This window comes from Cricetulus griseus, chromosome 3 (genome assembly GCF_003668045.3).
Source record: "Cricetulus griseus strain 17A/GY chromosome 3, alternate assembly CriGri-PICRH-1.0, whole genome shotgun sequence".
Classification (NCBI taxonomy): Eukaryota; Metazoa; Chordata; class Mammalia; order Rodentia; family Cricetidae; genus Cricetulus; species Cricetulus griseus.
In genome coordinates this window covers 99894887-99913124 of record NC_048596.1, presented here as the reverse complement: position 1 = coordinate 99913124, position 18238 = coordinate 99894887, and the positions used below count along the sequence as shown (strand labels likewise).

General features: G+C 48.6%; 1 protein-coding gene across 1 annotated transcript in view; it reads right to left on the bottom strand.

Annotated features, from left to right (window-relative positions):
* Window positions 1-11970: 11970 nt before the first annotated feature.
* Window positions 11971-18238, bottom strand: part of Slco2b1 (solute carrier organic anion transporter family member 2B1) — a 29147-nt gene continuing 22879 nt past the window's right edge. The window contains exons 9-13 of the mRNA XM_035441351.1: window positions 17269-17434; window positions 14895-15058; window positions 13418-13482; window positions 12982-13102; window positions 11971-12109 (exon numbers count right to left, since the gene is read on the bottom strand). Of these exons, the coding sequence (XP_035297242.1) occupies window positions 11971-12109; window positions 12982-13102; window positions 13418-13482; window positions 14895-15058; window positions 17269-17434 (655 nt within the window). The remainder of the gene's footprint in view (window positions 12110-12981; window positions 13103-13417; window positions 13483-14894; window positions 15059-17268; window positions 17435-18238) is intronic.

Genomic DNA, 18238 nt, shown 5'->3' with positions numbered 1-18238 from the left:
TTCCTTTCCCTGGCAAGAAATTCTGTGATACAGATGAAGGGATGAATTCTATTCATGGGAAATTCTGTTGGAGTAGAAGCTGGAAGCCATGAATTCAAGCCTGGTTTTTCCCTGAGCTTCTGTGTGACCTTGGACAAATACTTTCCCTTCTGTTCTAAAGATTTCTTTCCATAGGATCTTAGCATCCAATGTAGCATTTATGTTGTCTAGTTCATTATTTTCATATTGCAAATGTAAGATCAGGCTCAGAAAGAAATGCATGTGGCTAACCCTAGCTGGATTTGTGATAGAGTCAGGGCCAAGCTGCTAATTTTCTGACCTTCTGTTTAGGGTACTTTCATCCAACTACCACATTCCAGTCTCTATACCAGCCTCTGTATATCTAGAGGCAAGCTTCCTCTTCCACCTCCACTGCCCAGGAAGAACTCTGTAAGCCTTCTAAGTGTCCTGGCTGTGTCCTACTGATTCATGCCTGGGTGGGGGTTGGGAAGCAGTGTTTGAGAGCAAGTATCTCCAGCCTAACGGAGTTAATTATGTTCATCAGGAAGGGAGAAGAGAAAGGAACAAGGCGCTCTGGTTATCTACTGGGCTTTAATCAAATTGAGGAATGAGGAAATCCATCACCCAGAGGCGGAGGGAGTTGGAGAGCTTCGCTTTCTGGCTCAGAGTCCTGTAATAGGTTGGGCGCTGTCCAAGGTGCTGACATCTTCACTTGCTCTGAGTTCCTGGGAGGAGAAGGAAGGCTACCATTCTAGGTTCTAGAAAAGAGGGTACAAAATAGACCCTGGGGAGGGTCTAAAGGCATTGAGTTCCTATGCCACTTCCTGCATCATCCTTTTAAAAATTCTGTCTGTTTGCTTTAAGAAAAACATCCTTTCTTGTGTCCAGTCCTGGGATGAGATGGAAGGAATATGCAGAGCTTGGAGAAGCCCTAGATTTCTTGCTGTCAGTTAGACTTCTGGTGCAGCCTGAGGGTGGAGACACAGCCCTTGACCTTGGGGACTTCCTTATCTTAAAGGGACCTGTGCTTTCTAATTTTGTGCAGTCCTCAGTTCAATGACTTTGGGAATGTATTGAGCTGGGAGAAGATCATGATTCAACCTTTCACTGTAGTTCAGACTTAATATAATGGAGGTACAACTGTGTCTATCTGGAGCCTCCATTCTGATGGGAAGATAAGCTCTCTGCCTAGTTGAGGATTCAGAGGTAATCCCAAACATAGATAGGGGGACAGAATAGACAAAGAACTTTCTGTGTGTACAATAACCAATCAAAGAGCATGGAGCATCACACTTACAATTCAGGTTATGGTACTAGATATTTAGTGTCAATCATGGAAGGCTTCCTGGTAGAGATAAGTTTCAGTTGGGTTTAAATAAAAACAAGAAACTGGGTGAGGCACTTTAGTTCCAGAACTCAGGAGGCTGAGGCAAGAAGATTGTGAGCTTAAAGTCAGTCTAGGCTACCTGGAGAAAAATGAAAAGAAGAAGAGAATGGAAACGAAAGAAAAGGAGAGACACAAATCCTTAACTTTTATGTGCTTCAAGAACAATGGCCAAGCTCCCTCATTCTCTTTTGTCTCCTTTGGAACAACTGGCTATAAACTTGGTTGGTTACAGTGAACGCTCTCGTCTGTGGAGCCATCCAGGATGAAGGGGGTGAAGTACCCATCTGGTATGATGAGAAGCAGTAGCAGAGTGAGGGTGGGACAGGGACTGGGGAGACCGTTGCTTGGTTGGGAGGGAGAGCAGAGGCTGGGGTGGGAGTGATAGGGGTGGTGGGCAGAGCGGTTCAGCCCGTGTCCAGGCCACCGAAACACAGCATCTGGAGCAATTCCCTCTTGTGTCTGGAACTGATGAGAGGCACTTTAGCGAATCGTTAAAGTCAGACTGTTAAATCAAAAAATCACAGGCTTCTCAGCATTTTGAGTCACACAGTCACAGCTAGAGTATCAGGATCCCATAGTATCTTAGGAAGGCAGGGAGAACTGGGACATCTTCAAACCATGGAGCTGCAGAGTGTCAGAGCCAGAAAGGAAAAACACACTAGAGAACTGTAAAGTCTAAGCGTTTCAGCCTCAAAAGGAAAGACCACTCATTTTATACCCCCTTTTAACCTTGCATGCTGTGGTTCTGGGCATATGGTCATGTTATCCTGCTTAATTCCTGTAAGCCCTAAGTCATTCACTTCTGACAAAGCTTTGTCAAACACAGGTTTGTATAACTTCCACGACAGGGGAGACATTGCCTCTGGGTACAGCTCTACCCATCGCCAAAGGGCTACTGGAGAAATCTCCTGTATGTAACTGCACCCTCTGTCTCCCTGTAGTGTCTCCACACTGACCCAGCTCATGTCCTCTGATCCATACTCAATAAGTCTAATCCCATTCACACGACAGCTGTTTGGATGGTTAAAGACAGCCCTTATTTCTCTCTTCTCTCAGCTAAGCTAAGCTGGCTTGTTGATCATCTAGCTACAACTGGGACAACAAAACAAACACTATTTGGACTGGAAAGGCCCTCAGAGGTCACCTTGACAATAGGCTCCCTTTTACTGCTAGAGTGTATGGTGGCTATGTCTGGTGGCCTGATGTTTCTGGGAGACAAACTTGGATATGAAATCCAGAGATCTGCCGTGAACTTGCTGTGCACCCTCGGGTCTCAGGCTCCAGTCTCCTTATCCATGAGATAAAGAGAGCAATATCAGCATAAGAGGGCTGCTAGGAGGATGAGCAGGGCAATGCAATGGAAGCTCTTAGCAGAGTGCTTGGCACACAGCAGGCAGTCGATAAATATTAGCTATAATTATTGGAGGCCCAGTGGGGGTAGGGGCTTACTCAGGATTGCAGAGCATCTCAGAGGCAGAGCTGAGGTTAGACGAAGGACTTTTGCCTCCCAGGCTAGGGCCCTTCACTGCCCCACTCTTCTCTATATCTCCCTCAGAAAGAAACCCCCAGAGGGAGGTGGGATCAGTTAGAACACATGGAATAAAACCAGCTCCACAGTGGTATGATTATTTAACAAGGAGGCTAGGGGGGAATGGTCCCAGGCTTGATCTGGTGGTTGAACCACATCTCTGATGACTTAAGCTTTCTCCTCCTGAGCTATGCGGTAGTCCCCACCCCATTGTGGTCACAAATGTCTGATGTGGCATCAGCCAAAGGAAGAATATGATGGTAAGAAAGGTAGTCTCCTCTCTCACCCACCCAGCCTCTTACCCAGAAAGACAGACTTCCCACCAGACCATCCTTCCATCTTGTCCATCAAAGAGAATTGTGTGACCCCCTCACTGGCTGAGAGGAAGGCATGACCACTGTTGACCTGGGTCATCCTTGTGGCTAGACACCACACCGCTGGAATGAAGAGTAGGAGATTGATGGTGGGCTAGTGTGCCAGTCACTTTCCTCATCACTGTGACCAAATATCTGAGAAAAAGAAGCTAAAGAGAGGAGAGTGCTAGCTTGGCTTACAGTTTGAAGGGATACAGTTCACCACTGTGAGGAAGACATGGAGGTAGAAGTGGCTCACGGCTGTGGCAGGAGCTTGAAGAGGCTGGTGACATCACATCAACTGACAAGAAGCAGAGAAATCCAGGTGGAACTAGAGCTAGGCTCGAAAGCTCAGGACTCACCCTCCAGTGACCTCCTTCCTCCAGGAGGTCCCACTTCTCAAAAATTCTACAGGCTCCTCTAACAGTGCCACCATACAGGTCTACATGTCCAAACACATGAGCTATGTGTGAGAGAGGATTTCACACCCAATCTTGGCCAGTGGCAGCCAGCCTGTCGTACTCACCAATGTCTTCTTCAGGATTACTCTCCGCCTCTGCCAGGAAGTCTCCCTGTTGCACCCTTTATCTAGATATTCTTCTTTACTGCACTTGAGCATGGCCTAATTAGAGAGCATTCCCTGTTGCAGGACTTTCTCCTTTCTCACGTCCACTGTTGTCCTCTTAGCCTAGCTGAGATCACTGTTAGAGTAATAGAAGCATCTAAGGGGTAAGTACCTACTGTGTTCCAGCTGTCATTCTGGGCATGTGGGTGACAGCTTCCAAATGGCTCCAGTGATGCCTACACATCTCCTGGTAGTTGTACACTTTTGTATTCTTCTTCCACATTGTAGTAGGGTGAGTCTGGTGGTCAAAAAAATGTGGCAAAGGTTGTAGCGTGTCGCCTCCAGAACACCATCTTGAGAGCACAGTCCGATTCTCAGGTCATTCATTCTAAGGGAAGCTGACTTCCATGGGATGAGCAGCCTCAAGAGAGGACCATGTTGCCTTTAGTCAACTTTTGGGTTTAAGATGGCTCTTCCAGCCTCAGTTGAGCCCATTTGTTTGGTTATTTTTTGTGTGCATATATGTGGGCACACACTTACCATGGCTCATACATGTGGAGGTCAGAGGACAACTTGGAATCCTTTCTCTCCTTCCACCATGTGGGCCCCAGGGATGGAACTGAAGTCATCAGGCTGGCCAGCAAGTGTCTATACCCACTGAGTAACTTTGCTGGCATGTTTATTTATTTATTAGGGTCTCACCAGCTAACCTGGAACTAGCTGTATAAACAAGTCTCTCAGAGATCCTCCTGACTCTGTCTGCTAAGAGCTGTCCTCAAAGACGTGTGCTACCACACCCTTCCTGCCCTATGTATTTATTTCTGAGGCAGGGTCTGGCTCTGTAGCCTCTCTCAGACTTGTGGCAATCTTCCTGCATTTGCTCCTGATGGCTGAGAGTACAGGACTGCCTCCAGTAATTCGTGAGTCCGAGGTGGATCAAGCCTGAAAATAATGGGCGGGAAAGAAAGAGCGGGACCAAGCAGGTTTTCTTGTCAAGGTCTCCATTTATTGATTATTACAAGGGGATTTTAAAGAGAAAGGAGGAAGCAGAGAAAGAGGAGGTGGGGGAGGAATGAATGTTAATTGCTCTCAGGCCAGGTATCCAGAATCTCCTATGTTTATCTCAAGCACTAACTAAGGAAGTGGGGGAAGGTGTTAGTTGCTTCTCAGGCCAGGTCCCGGAACCTGAGGGGTGGAATGCTAGGCTAGCTGGCGGCTAGCTAGGCATGGGGGGTCACCAAGGCTGGCTTCTGACACAGGACTGTGTTACTATGCCTGGCCCTCACTGAGCCTTCTGCTGTCTATGGGCCTGACAGACACTTGACTATAGCTTCAGTGAGGATCCTGAGCCACAATTCCCATTTAACTCACTGATCTTGACTTCCAAAAGCTGTGTAAGATGAGAAGTACTTATTGCTCTAAGTTGGTACATTTTGGGGTCATTTGTTACTCAGCAATAAATAACCACTACACTGCCACGATTTTGTATTTCTACCTCAATTGTTTTGATAATTGGGATTTATTATTTACAAAGGAAAAAAATCAAGACACAGTTGTGTGTGGTGACTTTACTCATCTGGTGAGTGACAGAGCTGGGATATGCCCCCCAAAGCACAGAGGGTACCTGACTGGGTTTTTTCATATCGGGTACAAAGGCTGAAGAAGAGATGGGGACATGAAAACAACAACAAAACAAAGCAAAAACTCAACTCCGTCTGATGCATTTTTCTCCTCTCCTCCTTCCTTTCCATCCCATGCTCTGTGAATGTGGGATTCAAAACATACATGGGGATTTGAAGATGAGGTACCTTGGCTCTTGAATGACCTGGGGCAAACCTCTGCACTTCTTTAAAAATATTTTCTTTTCTTTTTATTTATGTATGTGTATGCGTGTGCACATGTGTGTGCAAGAGCCTGATGAGGCCACAAGAGGTGTCAGATTCCCTGGAGTTGGACTTACAGACAGTTGAGAGCCACTCAATGTGAGTACTGGGCACAGAGCTTGGGTTCTCTGAAAAGTAGCAAGCATTCTTAACGGCTATACATATTTTCAGCTCCCCCCCCCTCATGCTTTTTCCTTATTTGCCTGCATACATGGAAACAGGGTCTCATCCAGGCTCAGGCTGGCCTCAAACTTGAACTTCTGATGCTTCTGTCTTCACCTTCCAAGTGTGGGAATAAACAGGTGTGTGTCATGATGGTCAGCTTGACAAATCTCTGAAATCTAGGGCCTGAGTTGCTTTATCTGTTCCATGGGAAGAATGTCCCATTTCTGTCTTCCTTTTTAAAAAACTATTGCAGTGTGTGGACAGAGAAGGCTTGCTTTGAGGAAGGAGCATCCCAACACGGAGCTCTGAGCCCCACCCAGCTCCCTCCGAGTCCTCCTACCCCCACCTGTGTCCAGGTTCAGGGGACAGAGGGCTTGAGAGGCCGAGGGCCTTGACCCACTTCTTCAGCCTCTGCCCCTCGCTGCCCTTTTAGGTCATGCTGAGCCATTCAGAATGAGTGGAAATTTCCTCAGCCTGCCAGGAGCTTTCTGCTGCCTTCCCCTTATCTCCACAGCTTCTTCCACCCGCTTGGTACCCTTCCCGACTCTACCCTGCTCAACTTTCAAAACCTAGCCTGGCTGTTCCTCTTCTAGGGTGCCACTTCTAATGTGACTCGAGGCCTTCTGATTACTGCTCTAGCATCTTGCCTAAGCCCTGAACCTCCAGCTTCTTTCTCTCACCCTAAGCCCCCATGGTGCAGCCAGTGGCCCCTTCTAAAATACACGTCTTGTTATTGCCTGCTTAAAATAACCAGTCAATGGAATAATCCATCAATCAATGTTTCAAGGGCTCCTCCTTGCCCTCCAGGAAGGCATCCAAAGCCATCTGATCACCCTGCACCCCACACCCTCAGGAGCTTTCCTAAGAGCAGGCTATGTCGGACATGTAGCCGTGTCCCCAGATGCCTGCGGGATATATTGGTTGGGTGGGTTGCTGACTGAGTAAGTGTACAGGGCCGAGGCCATGCTTGAGCCATCACACATCTCTGCTGGTCCCAGAACTGTTATATCCCACAGTAGACCCATTTTATAGCCAAAGGAGAGGCAGGAGGGAAGGACAGCTCTGGAGGGAGAAGAAAAATCAATAAAAATGTAAATCTGGAGGCGAAAAGCTGTCCCAGGCTGGCTGTGGGGAGAGATAAGACCGGGCCAGCTGAACCCTCATTGACAGCAGAGAAGAGATTAGGGAGCAAGGGAGCTGCAGCCAGGGCAGAGCATAGGGGGTGAACCTCCGGTCTACTCTGCCCCTCCCGCTCCAGGTGCTGATTAAATCCTGTCAGAGACAGGAGAAGGGAAGGAAACTACAAATCATCAGGTGTGAGTCTGTGATACCAGGATGGTTCCTTACCTTTCTCCACAATCCTGGGGACAGGGCGGATCTACCTGCCTTACAGGTAAGGAGCTGGGTGCAGAGGATGTGGCCAGTCCTTCAGGGTCCCGCTGTGACTACATGGGGGTCTACAGTTCTGAACTTAAGTCTGAAGTCTCTGCAGCTCCAACATGAAGGTCTTTGAGCTGAGATACTGGCCTCTTAGGAAGATTGTACCGGGCTTTAGAGGGCCCCCTACCTATGAAACCACACACAGTCGTGCATCTTTGGATGTGTGTGGGGAGGGGAGTGCTGGTGAATTTTGTTTTGGATTTTATGACAAAGTTTCACTTTGTAGGCCAGGCTGTGCTCACACTCACCATCTTCTTGACTCTGTCTCCTGAATCGTAGGATTACAGGCATGCACCCCACACCTGGTTTGGTTTATAACTTTATTTTTAAATGTCGTTTATGTCTTTAATGAGGCGACTTCCTCCGCTTGCCCCTGCACTGTCATGTCATACTGCCTCCCTGGAGGTAGAGGCTTTTGAACTGGGCCTTGATGGAGGATAGGATTTCATGAGAGGGGTGGAGAGAGGGACAAGGGGGCAGCTGACCGATGCAGGGGAAATGTTCAGCCTGTGCAGGTAATGGATGGTGATCATGTAGTGAACACCGTGGCTCCTTGAGCCAGGTCCCCAGGGGCATCTGCCTGCCCCAGAGCTTTCCAGCTTCTCCAAGTAAAAGGAACTGAAAGGCAGGCACTGAGATGCTATTTCTGGTGCCTGTCCCATCTGCTGCTGAGCCTTCACCAACAGTGAAGCAGGGCAGAGCCTGGTGCAGGGTAGAGAGACAGTGGCTCACAGATGCAGATAGATGCTCATGGTTCTTCGTTGATGGGAGACTAGGTGTGTGTTTATGTGTTTCTTAGACCCTGGGACATGAGTTCGTGTGGATTTGCATGTATGCCTGTGTGTATGCATGTGTGTGGACATGTGAGTCTGCATTCTTGTGTGTGTCTGTTGTACATAGTGTCTGCATATGTGCATGAATATGTATGCATTTCACTTTAAGTGTGAGTTGGTGTGTGCATGAGTGTACATGCATGAGTGTCTGTATGTATTGTGAGACCGTGGGTGTCTGCAAGTGTGCATGTGAGCGTATGGAGTATGTGTGGGCATGTGTGTGCATGTACACACATGTGTGAGAATGTGCAGCTTCTGTGTATGTTCATGTTTGTGTTTTGTGAGTGTATGCATGTGTGTGAGAATCTGTGTCTGTGTGTGGCCACATATGTGAATGAGCATGTGAGCACGTGTGCACTGCACATGACCATATGAATTATATTCTGTAAGTGGATACAAATTACTAAGTTGGTACAACGGTGCTTGTGTGGGTTTTTATGTTTCTGTGTATGCATACATGTTTGCATTCTTGTGCATTTGGCTGTATGCATGTGTGCATGTGTGTTAGGAGGTATGGATCAGTGCAAATGGATGTGTATTCATCTATTTGTGAGCATGTGTGTGTGTGCCATGTGCATGCATGTGTGATTATACTTGTGTGTTTGTGTGTACACATTTTCTCTCACAGTTTAGAGAAACATCTTTTACCTTCTTTGCTTTATTCTTGGCAGGTGGCTGCACATCTCTCTTGCAGGGATGCCTAAGCCTTCTCACCTGACCAGCAGAAGAGTTCAAACTCATGGACAAAGGTGTGGTCCCCAGCTCTCAGATTTCCCAAGGGCCAGCTCCTGCAGTGGGATGAAGGCTTCATTTCCATCCCCAGTTCCCCCAGAGACCAGCTTCCAGGGAGGTGAATGCTTGGAGGGCATTTGGGCCACTCCTCAGGCCCAGTGAGGCACTTCAGGAATGCTGCTTATTCTCAGAGTGGGAAACTTGCTAAAGGGAGACACTTGTACCATTTCCATTTCCCTTGTGGCTCAGCAAGTGGCTTCTGGTTTCTAGGATCTAGTCAAGGAGTTGGGGGTCCCTGAGATGTGCTTATATCCACCTCAGTTACTGCTATGCCTAGGGAAGTCACTGTAGCCATCTCTGCTATCATAAAGAATGGCTTCTGGGGAACTTCCCAGCCACTACCCACCTCATTTGGCATTATGATATCGAGGAGGCAAACACTGAGGTCGTGGCTTCTGTTTGTGGCTTGTGGCCCTGGAAACATAAAAGGAGTGGAGGAAGAAGTGGAGAAATAAGAAAATGTACAGAGCTAGAGCCAGTCTGTGGAGAACCATGAAGGCGTGTCTAGATGGATTACAGGTATGCGGTAATTATTTAATTTTTAACAATATGCCATTTTCTGGATGGAGTGGGTTTTTTGTTTTCTCATTCTGGGTGTTTACTTTCATATCTAATTTTGTAAAGGCTGACTTCCCAACATGAAACCCACTGTCTGGAAGGCTCTAACACTCAAACTTCCCGAGTGCCAGTGTAACCACACTTTTGGAATATTTCAGACCTGATTTCATCACACACAGGAATACTAAATGTATTGCATAAAATGACTCTCAGGCTGTGTGGATAAGGTGTGCATGAAACCCAGATGAATTTGTGTTTAGATTGGGGTCTCATTCCTGAGAGATCAAATGATAATAGTACAAATATTTCAAAATACAAAAAGATTTCAAATCTAAAATACTTGTGTTCTCAGGCACTTTGAAATGTATCTACATAGTAAAGCTGCATTCATTATTTTGCATTCTTCCTTTCATAAAAATAACTCTTTTGAGTTGTGTTACCTTTGGTTCCCACAAATCTGGATCCAGCTTATGCATGTATGTGCATACACATATAATCATATGGTTATATATGTGTTATTATAGCCCCAAGCAAGTCACTTAACCTTTCTGAGGCAATTTCTCTTCTGTAAAATGTGAGTGACGATGGAGACAGGTAAGGACAGCCTCATGATTGTATTCCATTTTTGGAACCATTACTGGAGGAAATAAACCAGTCAAAGGAAAAATTAGACCAGAATATAAAAGAGGAAACAATACAAGATGCCAGAGTGAATAAACTCGGTGGGGCTGAAATCTAAATAACTGGAAGCGACATGGCTGACGCAAACCTCTAATGCAGTTTAGAAGGATAAATTTTTGTCTTGGAAGAGGCATTATGCAAAGACAAATTTAATAATAAGCTGTGTGTATACAGCCAGGTTATTCCTGTACAACCTGGGGAGCAGGAGAAAAGACAGAATGAAAAACCTGCTAACAGACTTGTCTTGGTGGAAGACACTTCAAAATTCTTGGCACTGATTAGTGTAGGCTCTGGTACTGGTTAAGCAGGGTAAAATAGCGACTAGCCTCTTCATCTTTTTTCTCCTCTTCCTCCTCTTTTTTCTCCTCTTTTCCTCTTTATTTCTCTTTATTCCTTTTAGATTTTTTGAGACACTCTCATGTAGCCCAGGTTAGACTCAAACTCACTATGTACCTGAGATAGGCCTTGAACTCCTGATCTTGTTCCCCAGTGCTGGGTCACAGATGTGTGCCATGATTCCTGGCAGGGATGAGGGCTTCTATAGCTCCTTCTTCTGCACAGGAGACAAGTGCCTTATCCCTTAGCTAAGAGCTAGGCACACAGGGTAAAGACTGCTGCTAGCTCCTTCTTCCCTGTCTTTGTGGTCATATGGGTGGGGTGTGTGCTGTCAATAGCTTGGGCTGGGAGCAGATCAGGGCTTGCTCTTCTGCTGCCTGGAAGTAGCTAGGCCAGATAAGACTGGCCAGAAAGCCAGACAAGGTCTGACTTGGAAAAGAATTGGGGATTTCAGGGACTCTGACCCAAGCATGCTGCACCATAGGTCACTGTGCAGAGCTGGACTTTGCTCTTCTCTTCCCCTTCACCTCACACTGATCCGGGGATCTCAGAGAACAAGAGGTCAACCTGACTTGGTTATCGCAGAATCAGGCATTAGCTCCAAAACCCCGGGGACATGGTCTAGGATTCTGTTCCCCAAAGCCACAGTGACTTTGGTGGCGCCTGGTCAAATGTGATCCTGAGATCCTGATAACAGACATTTAGTAGGAGCAACTCTGAATATAAACTGGTCTCTGAAGTTACAAGACCTCTAAAAGAAAGGATAGACCTTCCTTTTCCCAATTGTGACTCCCTGAAGATAAAAGCTGTGACATTCTGGGTCAGATAACCCCTCTCCAGCTAAGGCTCTGACCACACACCTCATCAAATATGGTGTCCTATTTCTTCCTGCTCTTGGGATGCTCCTTAATCTCTGGACTCTGCCTCCAGGGGGCTCCAAATAGACACTTCTTGAAGGCTGGCTGGGCTTGGGGAGGAGGCCTTCACAGATGTGCACAGCTGGAGCCTGAGCCTGAGAGCTGGAATCCCTTCCTACTTAAACTTGGAAATGGTGGGTCTCCATAAGTGGCAGAGCTGGGTTGAGGCTCTGTGTGGAGTTGGCCTACCTTCCTATCCTAGAAGGGGCTGGGGGATGCTGGACAATTCCTCCCCAGCAACAAAGCTTAGTCCTTGGTTGTTTGGCTGAGGAAGGAACAAGGACAACCCTGTTGCTTGAGAAATGACCAATACAACAACTCCTTGGTTCCAAAGAGCAAGCAAAGCCAGAAGCTTGTTCAGAGTCACTTCACAATTTAGCAGAGGAGCCAGGATTGGAACATGGCACTTCTGACACCCCATCTTGGGCAAAGGGCTCAGAAAATGCATGGCTGTGGCTGCCACACCTGGCCAGGGTGAGGCTGGGGCTGTTGACCTCCTGGAATCCTTGAATTTCTTCTCTGGTCCTGATGCTTAAAGTTGTTGCTGTAGGTCAGAGCTCTTCACAATGACCTTCATGCTGGCCTCTTTGTTCTGCTGCCTCAAGATGGCCAAAACTAAGGCAAAGCACACCAGGGATCCACTTTTGAAGAAGAACTGGAGGCCTATGAATCTGAGGGAAGAGGGAGGAACCTTGAACTCAGGACCCACTCTTCAGGGACTAGTTTTAGCTTCAGGGTGGCAATGGTAGAGTCAGTAGACGTGGTACAGTTAAGACACTGAGGCCTGGAGACCGGGGAAGCTGGGCAGGGGCTGGTGTGCGGGGTGAGACTAAACATCCCTCTTGCTTTGCACTGACAGAAGTAAGACCCAGGCTAGGCCTCTCCTACTCAACTCTTGAAGGCCCCTGTTTGGTAAAGCCTCCCTAGACAGTCCTAGCCTGAGGGAACTGTGTTCTGTACCTAAGAGCTAGAGGTGACTACTCCCTGGCTGGCCCTTGCTTTGTTGCAAGTTCTTCGACATCCACACAGCCTATGATACCCACACCTTTGGGCTTCTCTGAGCTTTCCATTGTACAGATAGAAAGTCTGAGCCCCAGAGGAGGGGTCAGGTCTCTTTCCCTTAGGATGAGACTGCTTGATGACTTAGAGGTGACTCTGTCATAAGAGTCTGGGATCTCTTACTCTAGCTGATATTTTGCTCACATATAATAAGGGGAGCTAACCAGGTGTAGTAGCTCACGTAAAAAATCCCAGCACTCAAAATCCTGAAGCAGGAGGATTGCTATAAGTTCAAGGCCACTTTGACTGACCTAGTCAGTTCATGAACAGCCTGGGCATAGAATGAGGACAAAACAAAAAATCCAGGGCTTAGTGGCACATGCCTGCATTCCCAGTATTTGGGAGGCAGAGGCATGAAGATTCAAGGCCAGCTTCAATTATATTGGGAGTTCCAGACCAGGTATATGAGTCCTCTCTTAGAGGTAGCCTCTGGTTTGCAGGGTGGGTGTCTCCTGACATGGGGCTTCCCCACCCTGGTGCTTACCGTCTTCGGAGCAGGTCATGGTCATAATAGCGACAAACGGCTTGCCACCCACAGCTCAGGGCCCAGTGCACACAGGTGGTATCGATGGCACTGCCATGGATCACAGGGCTGGGCATCCAGGCTAAGGAAAGAGAGGCTCAGGGGATAGCAGAGGGTCACCATGCCCTAGCCCTCACCTTCAGCACATGCAAGCCACAAGGGTGATAGGTCTCTTGGCTCAGGAGTCTTTGGCCTCCACCATCCTTTAGTATGTATTTGGAGGAAGCCTCCATCAGACTTGGTGCAGCCAAGGCATAACACTTCCAAACACATGGTCAGGTTTTCTTATCCCACACACAAAGGAGCCCTAAGGTTTCACTCAGGCCTGTATCTTCCAGGTCTGGCAGACATCTGGATGCCCATCACCACCACCAAGGTCCCCAGGCAAGCTCTTTACCCAGTACTCTCAGGAGCATGAACTGCATTCCCACTGCCAGGATCTTATCTTCTTTCTTCACTCCCCTACCAAGAAAGACATGGTTGTGTGAGGATAGACGGAGACTCAGCCCCAGCACCATGAAGCAGCAGGCTTCCATAGGTGGGTTCCACCCTCCATGCCAATCTCCCCTGCCAGGCTGAAGGTCAGGGTGGTGGGGGAAGCTCAGAGTCTACACCTGTCACTCCTCAACCTACAGAGCCCAGTTCCCTGCATCTTAGGTCCACATACCAACTGCCAGGCTCACAGACACCACTGTAGTCACCTCCATCCCACAGTCCCACTGATTTTCCACTGAGAGACCTGATCCTGGGACAGCTATGCACCAGGTCCAGTTTTCCCAGCACTGTAACCCTTTGGCCTGGGATATCAAGTGACATCTGGCTTCTAAACAATGCCCACAGCCGACACTTAGGGGGTGCTCCCTGTAACTCGGGGATTCTATACTCAGCTCATTGCATCCCCGGGAGGTGGGCATGTCACAGTCCTATTCTGCAGATAAGGGGGTTGACAGCTGTGGAGGTTAGAGCCAGGACTTGAGTCAGACCAGCCTGCATGCTCAGCTCCCTGCAAGCATCTGCTCCCTCTACGTTCTCTCTTACACCAGCCTGCTCTATGGACCTTCTATCTTCTACTATTCTTTTCTTTCTTCTTTTTCTCATTCTTTTGAGACAGGTCTTTTTGTGTAGCTCTGGCTGCCCTAGAACTTACTCTATAGATAGGCAGACCTTGAACTCACAGAGATCCACCTGCCTTTGCCTCCTGAGGGCTGGGATTAAAGTCATGTGCCACCACACTCGGAACCTAATATTTCTTTCTAATCTCTTAGACTGTCGATAGCTAGGAGAAAAGTCCCAGCAGAGTGACAACAGAATTATCTTGTTCTCAGGTCTCCTTGTCCCAACCCCTACCCAGGGACTACCATAGATGTCAATTTGCTAGTCCCATGGCACTCTCAGGACAAGGGACAGGAAGATCTCAGAAGCAGCACCCTGTGGGTCCTGGGTCCACAGCAGGCCTTCATTGCATGTTTAGGGCCATGAGGGGTGTGCAGGACCAGCCCATGGGGATTCAGTTGGTTCCCTAGACATCCCTCTGTGTCCCACCACTGCAAGAGGTTAGATCCACCTCTTCTTCCCCATAGGGTGCCCTCCTCAGGAAGGCCAGGTCAGTGTCTGAGGCCTCTTCTACCCTCAAACAAGGAAACAGCTAGGCTATAAAACTAGCTCCCAGATCCTGAACTTTCCTGAGCCTAGTCTCCTTGTCTGCAAGATGAAGAGAAAGCTTCATGTCCTTGGGCTGCCAGGGGAATGAAGACAGGACAGTGAGGAGCTAGCTAGGACATTTGAGTGGCCTCATTCTTTCAACTCTTCCTTTGAATGTCCCATACTGACTGTGAAAGGTTTCCTGGTACCCACCCTGCCTGCCCTGCTCTCACCTTAAGATGAGCATGAAGGAAGGTGTGTGGGTGATGCTGGCCACTGCCACCCCCAGGCTGATCAGGAGAATGAAGGGCAGAATCAGGTTGCTGCAGGCTGAATCGCAGGAACCTGCAGACACTGCTCCATCCCCTGCCACACAACTGCAGTTGGTGTAGAAAACCTGGAGTAAGGAGCAGGAGGAGATGGACCTTCAGCAGCCTCTGACAGCAACAGCTGGCCAAGGGCCTAGGGCCTGGGAAGCTCCCAAGTGTCAACAGCCAGCAGGGCAGAGCTGGCTGGAGTCCCAGACTCTGTCCATCAGTTGATCTGTGATCACTTGAGTCAAGTAAGGTGCCTGGAGGCAGACTGATGTGCTTAGACTGGGCCACAGCTGTGAGGCAGATACTGTCTAGGTGAGCCCTGGTGTGTTTGATGGCAGCCTGGAGAACCTCCAGCTGGGGATAAGCTAAGAAGTGGTCTGATCACCAGTGCCACTTGGGTGCCTGTAAGGAGCAAGGCTGGGGCTTCTTTTTCCTTTCCCTTTCCTATTGGTCAGAGTGTCTATGTGTTTGTTTACTTACGTGTGTGTGTGTGTGTGTGTGTGTGTGTGTGTGTGTGTGTGTGTGTGTGTGTGTGTGTGTGTGTGTGTGTACCCATGGAGACCAGAAGAGGGTGTTAGATCCCCTGGGGAAGAATTACAGACAGTTGTAAACTACTGGTCATAGATACTGGGAACTAAACTCAGGTCCCCTGCAAGAGCAATACACTTTTAACCATTGAAACATCTTTGCAGCACCAGGTCAGACCTTTTTGACAGATGGATCACAGATACCAGGGACCCCAGTCAGGTGTGCAGGGATTGGTCCCATCAGTTCTCAAAGATGGTATTGCTGGCTAGGATACCTGGAACTCCCAGGCTTCCTATTTCTTACTACAGAAGCCTTGGATAATTCTCAGTATGAGAAGGGCTGAGAAACCCAAGGTGTTATCTAGGGGCCTTGGAAGGATCAGTGGCTCCTGGGATGGACTGGATGAGCAAGCAGAAGATCCCATTGTCAGGGTGTATGTGGAAAGAATTTTAAGGTGGAGTTATTTAGGAGATAGACTTAATGACTGATGAGAGGTAAGATGGGAACTGGATTGCTGCCTATCCAAGATATCTGCCCACTGCTGTGCAGTGCTGATAAGCATGACCAGGCTGTACTGCCAGAACCCTAAGCCCTCATCACTTCATATTACTAAAAAGTGGCCTTTGGTCTCCAGTTACATGCCAAGTAACCCACTGGACTGGAGATCCCTGGAGCCAGGTCGTGGAGAAACATGCCAAAGCAAGAGATTGGTATGGTAGCCCCCACACTGCTTCTTTGCTTGGGAAGCCAGCTGGGATGGACACCAAAGCTGGGCACTTTGCCTCTAGATTCTTCCCCAGGCTTCCCTCATAGGCATCAATGTCCATGGGAAGTTCTCACAGATGTCTCCAGTCTTTCCCACAGTGCTGGTTTTACCTTATAAGCCTGAGGTCCAGTCAGTGTTACCTTTGCCCATCTCACTCTGTCACCTACCTGAGTGCACCTCAGCTAGACCAGCTCATCCCAGATCCCAGGTTCTTGTGCTGAACCAAGGAAGTACACATACACGTGGCAAGAGATAATCCCTGGATGGAAAGACGTACCTGTCCCTCCTCCACGTGGTGCATCCAGACCCCTACCTCTGGATCCAGTGCAGCTTGGGCTGGGGGCTAGAGACCTGGATTCTAGATCCAGCTCTGGTATAAGACTCTGGGCACTGCCTGGTCCTTTTCCAGGCCTTCATTTCCTATCTGTACAATGAGCAGAATAAAAGTGAGTGCTTTACATCTCTAAGGCACCGTGTCTCTTTGCTTCCTTGTTAGTGAGCTCACCAGGATAAGCCATTCAGTGCAGAGCCTGGAGTCCAGAACACACAATATATGTTCTTCAAACCTCTTCTTAGCTGTTGTCCCTGTCTAGTCTTCCCATCCCAAGTCCTTGTTTGCCTAATGACCCTGGAAGATCTGTCACAGATGCTGTTTCTTTTGGAGCCCTCTGGGACATTCCCAGGTGGGTTGTGTCCCCTCTACTCTTGTATGTGCTAGTGGGGACCACTTCTGCCCACCTGCAACCTGAAATCTCTGTGGTTCATTTCCTTGAGTAGACCAGCTGCTGGGAGCCAACTCTGGCTCCCCTCCCCGACCCCAGGCTGGCAATGAAACTTACTGGGAGAGTGATGCTCTGGACCTGCCAAAGCAGAGGAACAAGGCAAAATGACAGAGGGAAGAGAGAGAAAGCAAGAGAGAGTGGAATGATAGGCAGCATAGACTGGGGCGGGGTGGGGGTGTGTGGAGGCAGAGGTTGGGTGGGAGGTTGGCCTTACCTGTCTTTTGCCCAGAACTTCCTGGACCACATGACCTGTACAGCCTGCATGGCAGGGTGTGGTGTACTCCACGCGAGCACTGGTGTCGCAAACAGGGTTAAAGTCATTCGGTTGGCAGGAGCAGGGCTCTGAGCAGCCAGGAAACAGGCTTGGCCCTGGTTGGGCACTAGACAGAGAGAAGGCAAATGTGTTTGGCAGGGATCTTTTCTCTCAGGACTCTCTCTGCAGTCTGGCTCCTGCTCTGAGAGCAGTGGCCAGCAATTTCATCTGCAGCTTTTCCCTGAGGAAGACACTGAAACTCAGGGGACTTTCTAATGGGGGGGGCGTGAGGAGGAGTCTGGACCAGAGTCTGTGGTGTGCCCTTCCAATCCTGGATTCTACATGTCTGGAAGCTTCTGCAAATATCCTTGTGTTTGGATGGAACACAAGAGAAATTCCTCTCAGAAGTGAGTGTCAGATAAAGGGGCCATTCTCTCTACAGGCTGAATTGCTTCCTTGTCTCAGCAAAGCACAGCTGTGATGGGGCCCTGCGAGAAGACCAACCAGCTATGGGGCCTCCAACCTGTGGTTACTTTCCTCTGGGACCGTCATTTCTCTATTAGCTGGACTGGGGCTCCCTTCTCACTGTCACGTCCTGAAATCTCACAGCCTCTGAGTTCATCCCCCTGTTGTGCTCACTGTGTCACTTGCCACCACCACAGGACCTACTCCAAGATCCTAGGTGTGCCCTTGCCCTAGCTGAAGAATTGAGATGGTGGACAGGAGCAGAAGCCCGAAGAGAGAAGCCCCAAGTCTGAAGGGGTGATCTCTCTTGGGTGGGGGGCAAGAGGAAGGCTTTGGGGCATAGGCTGTGACCTGGCTTCATGCTAGGAGGAAACGCAGCACCCTTGCCAGGTGACACTGCATCATCACTAAAGTGGGTATAACAATAGAATTCATGATAGAGATAACATGGAGACTCAATGGAACC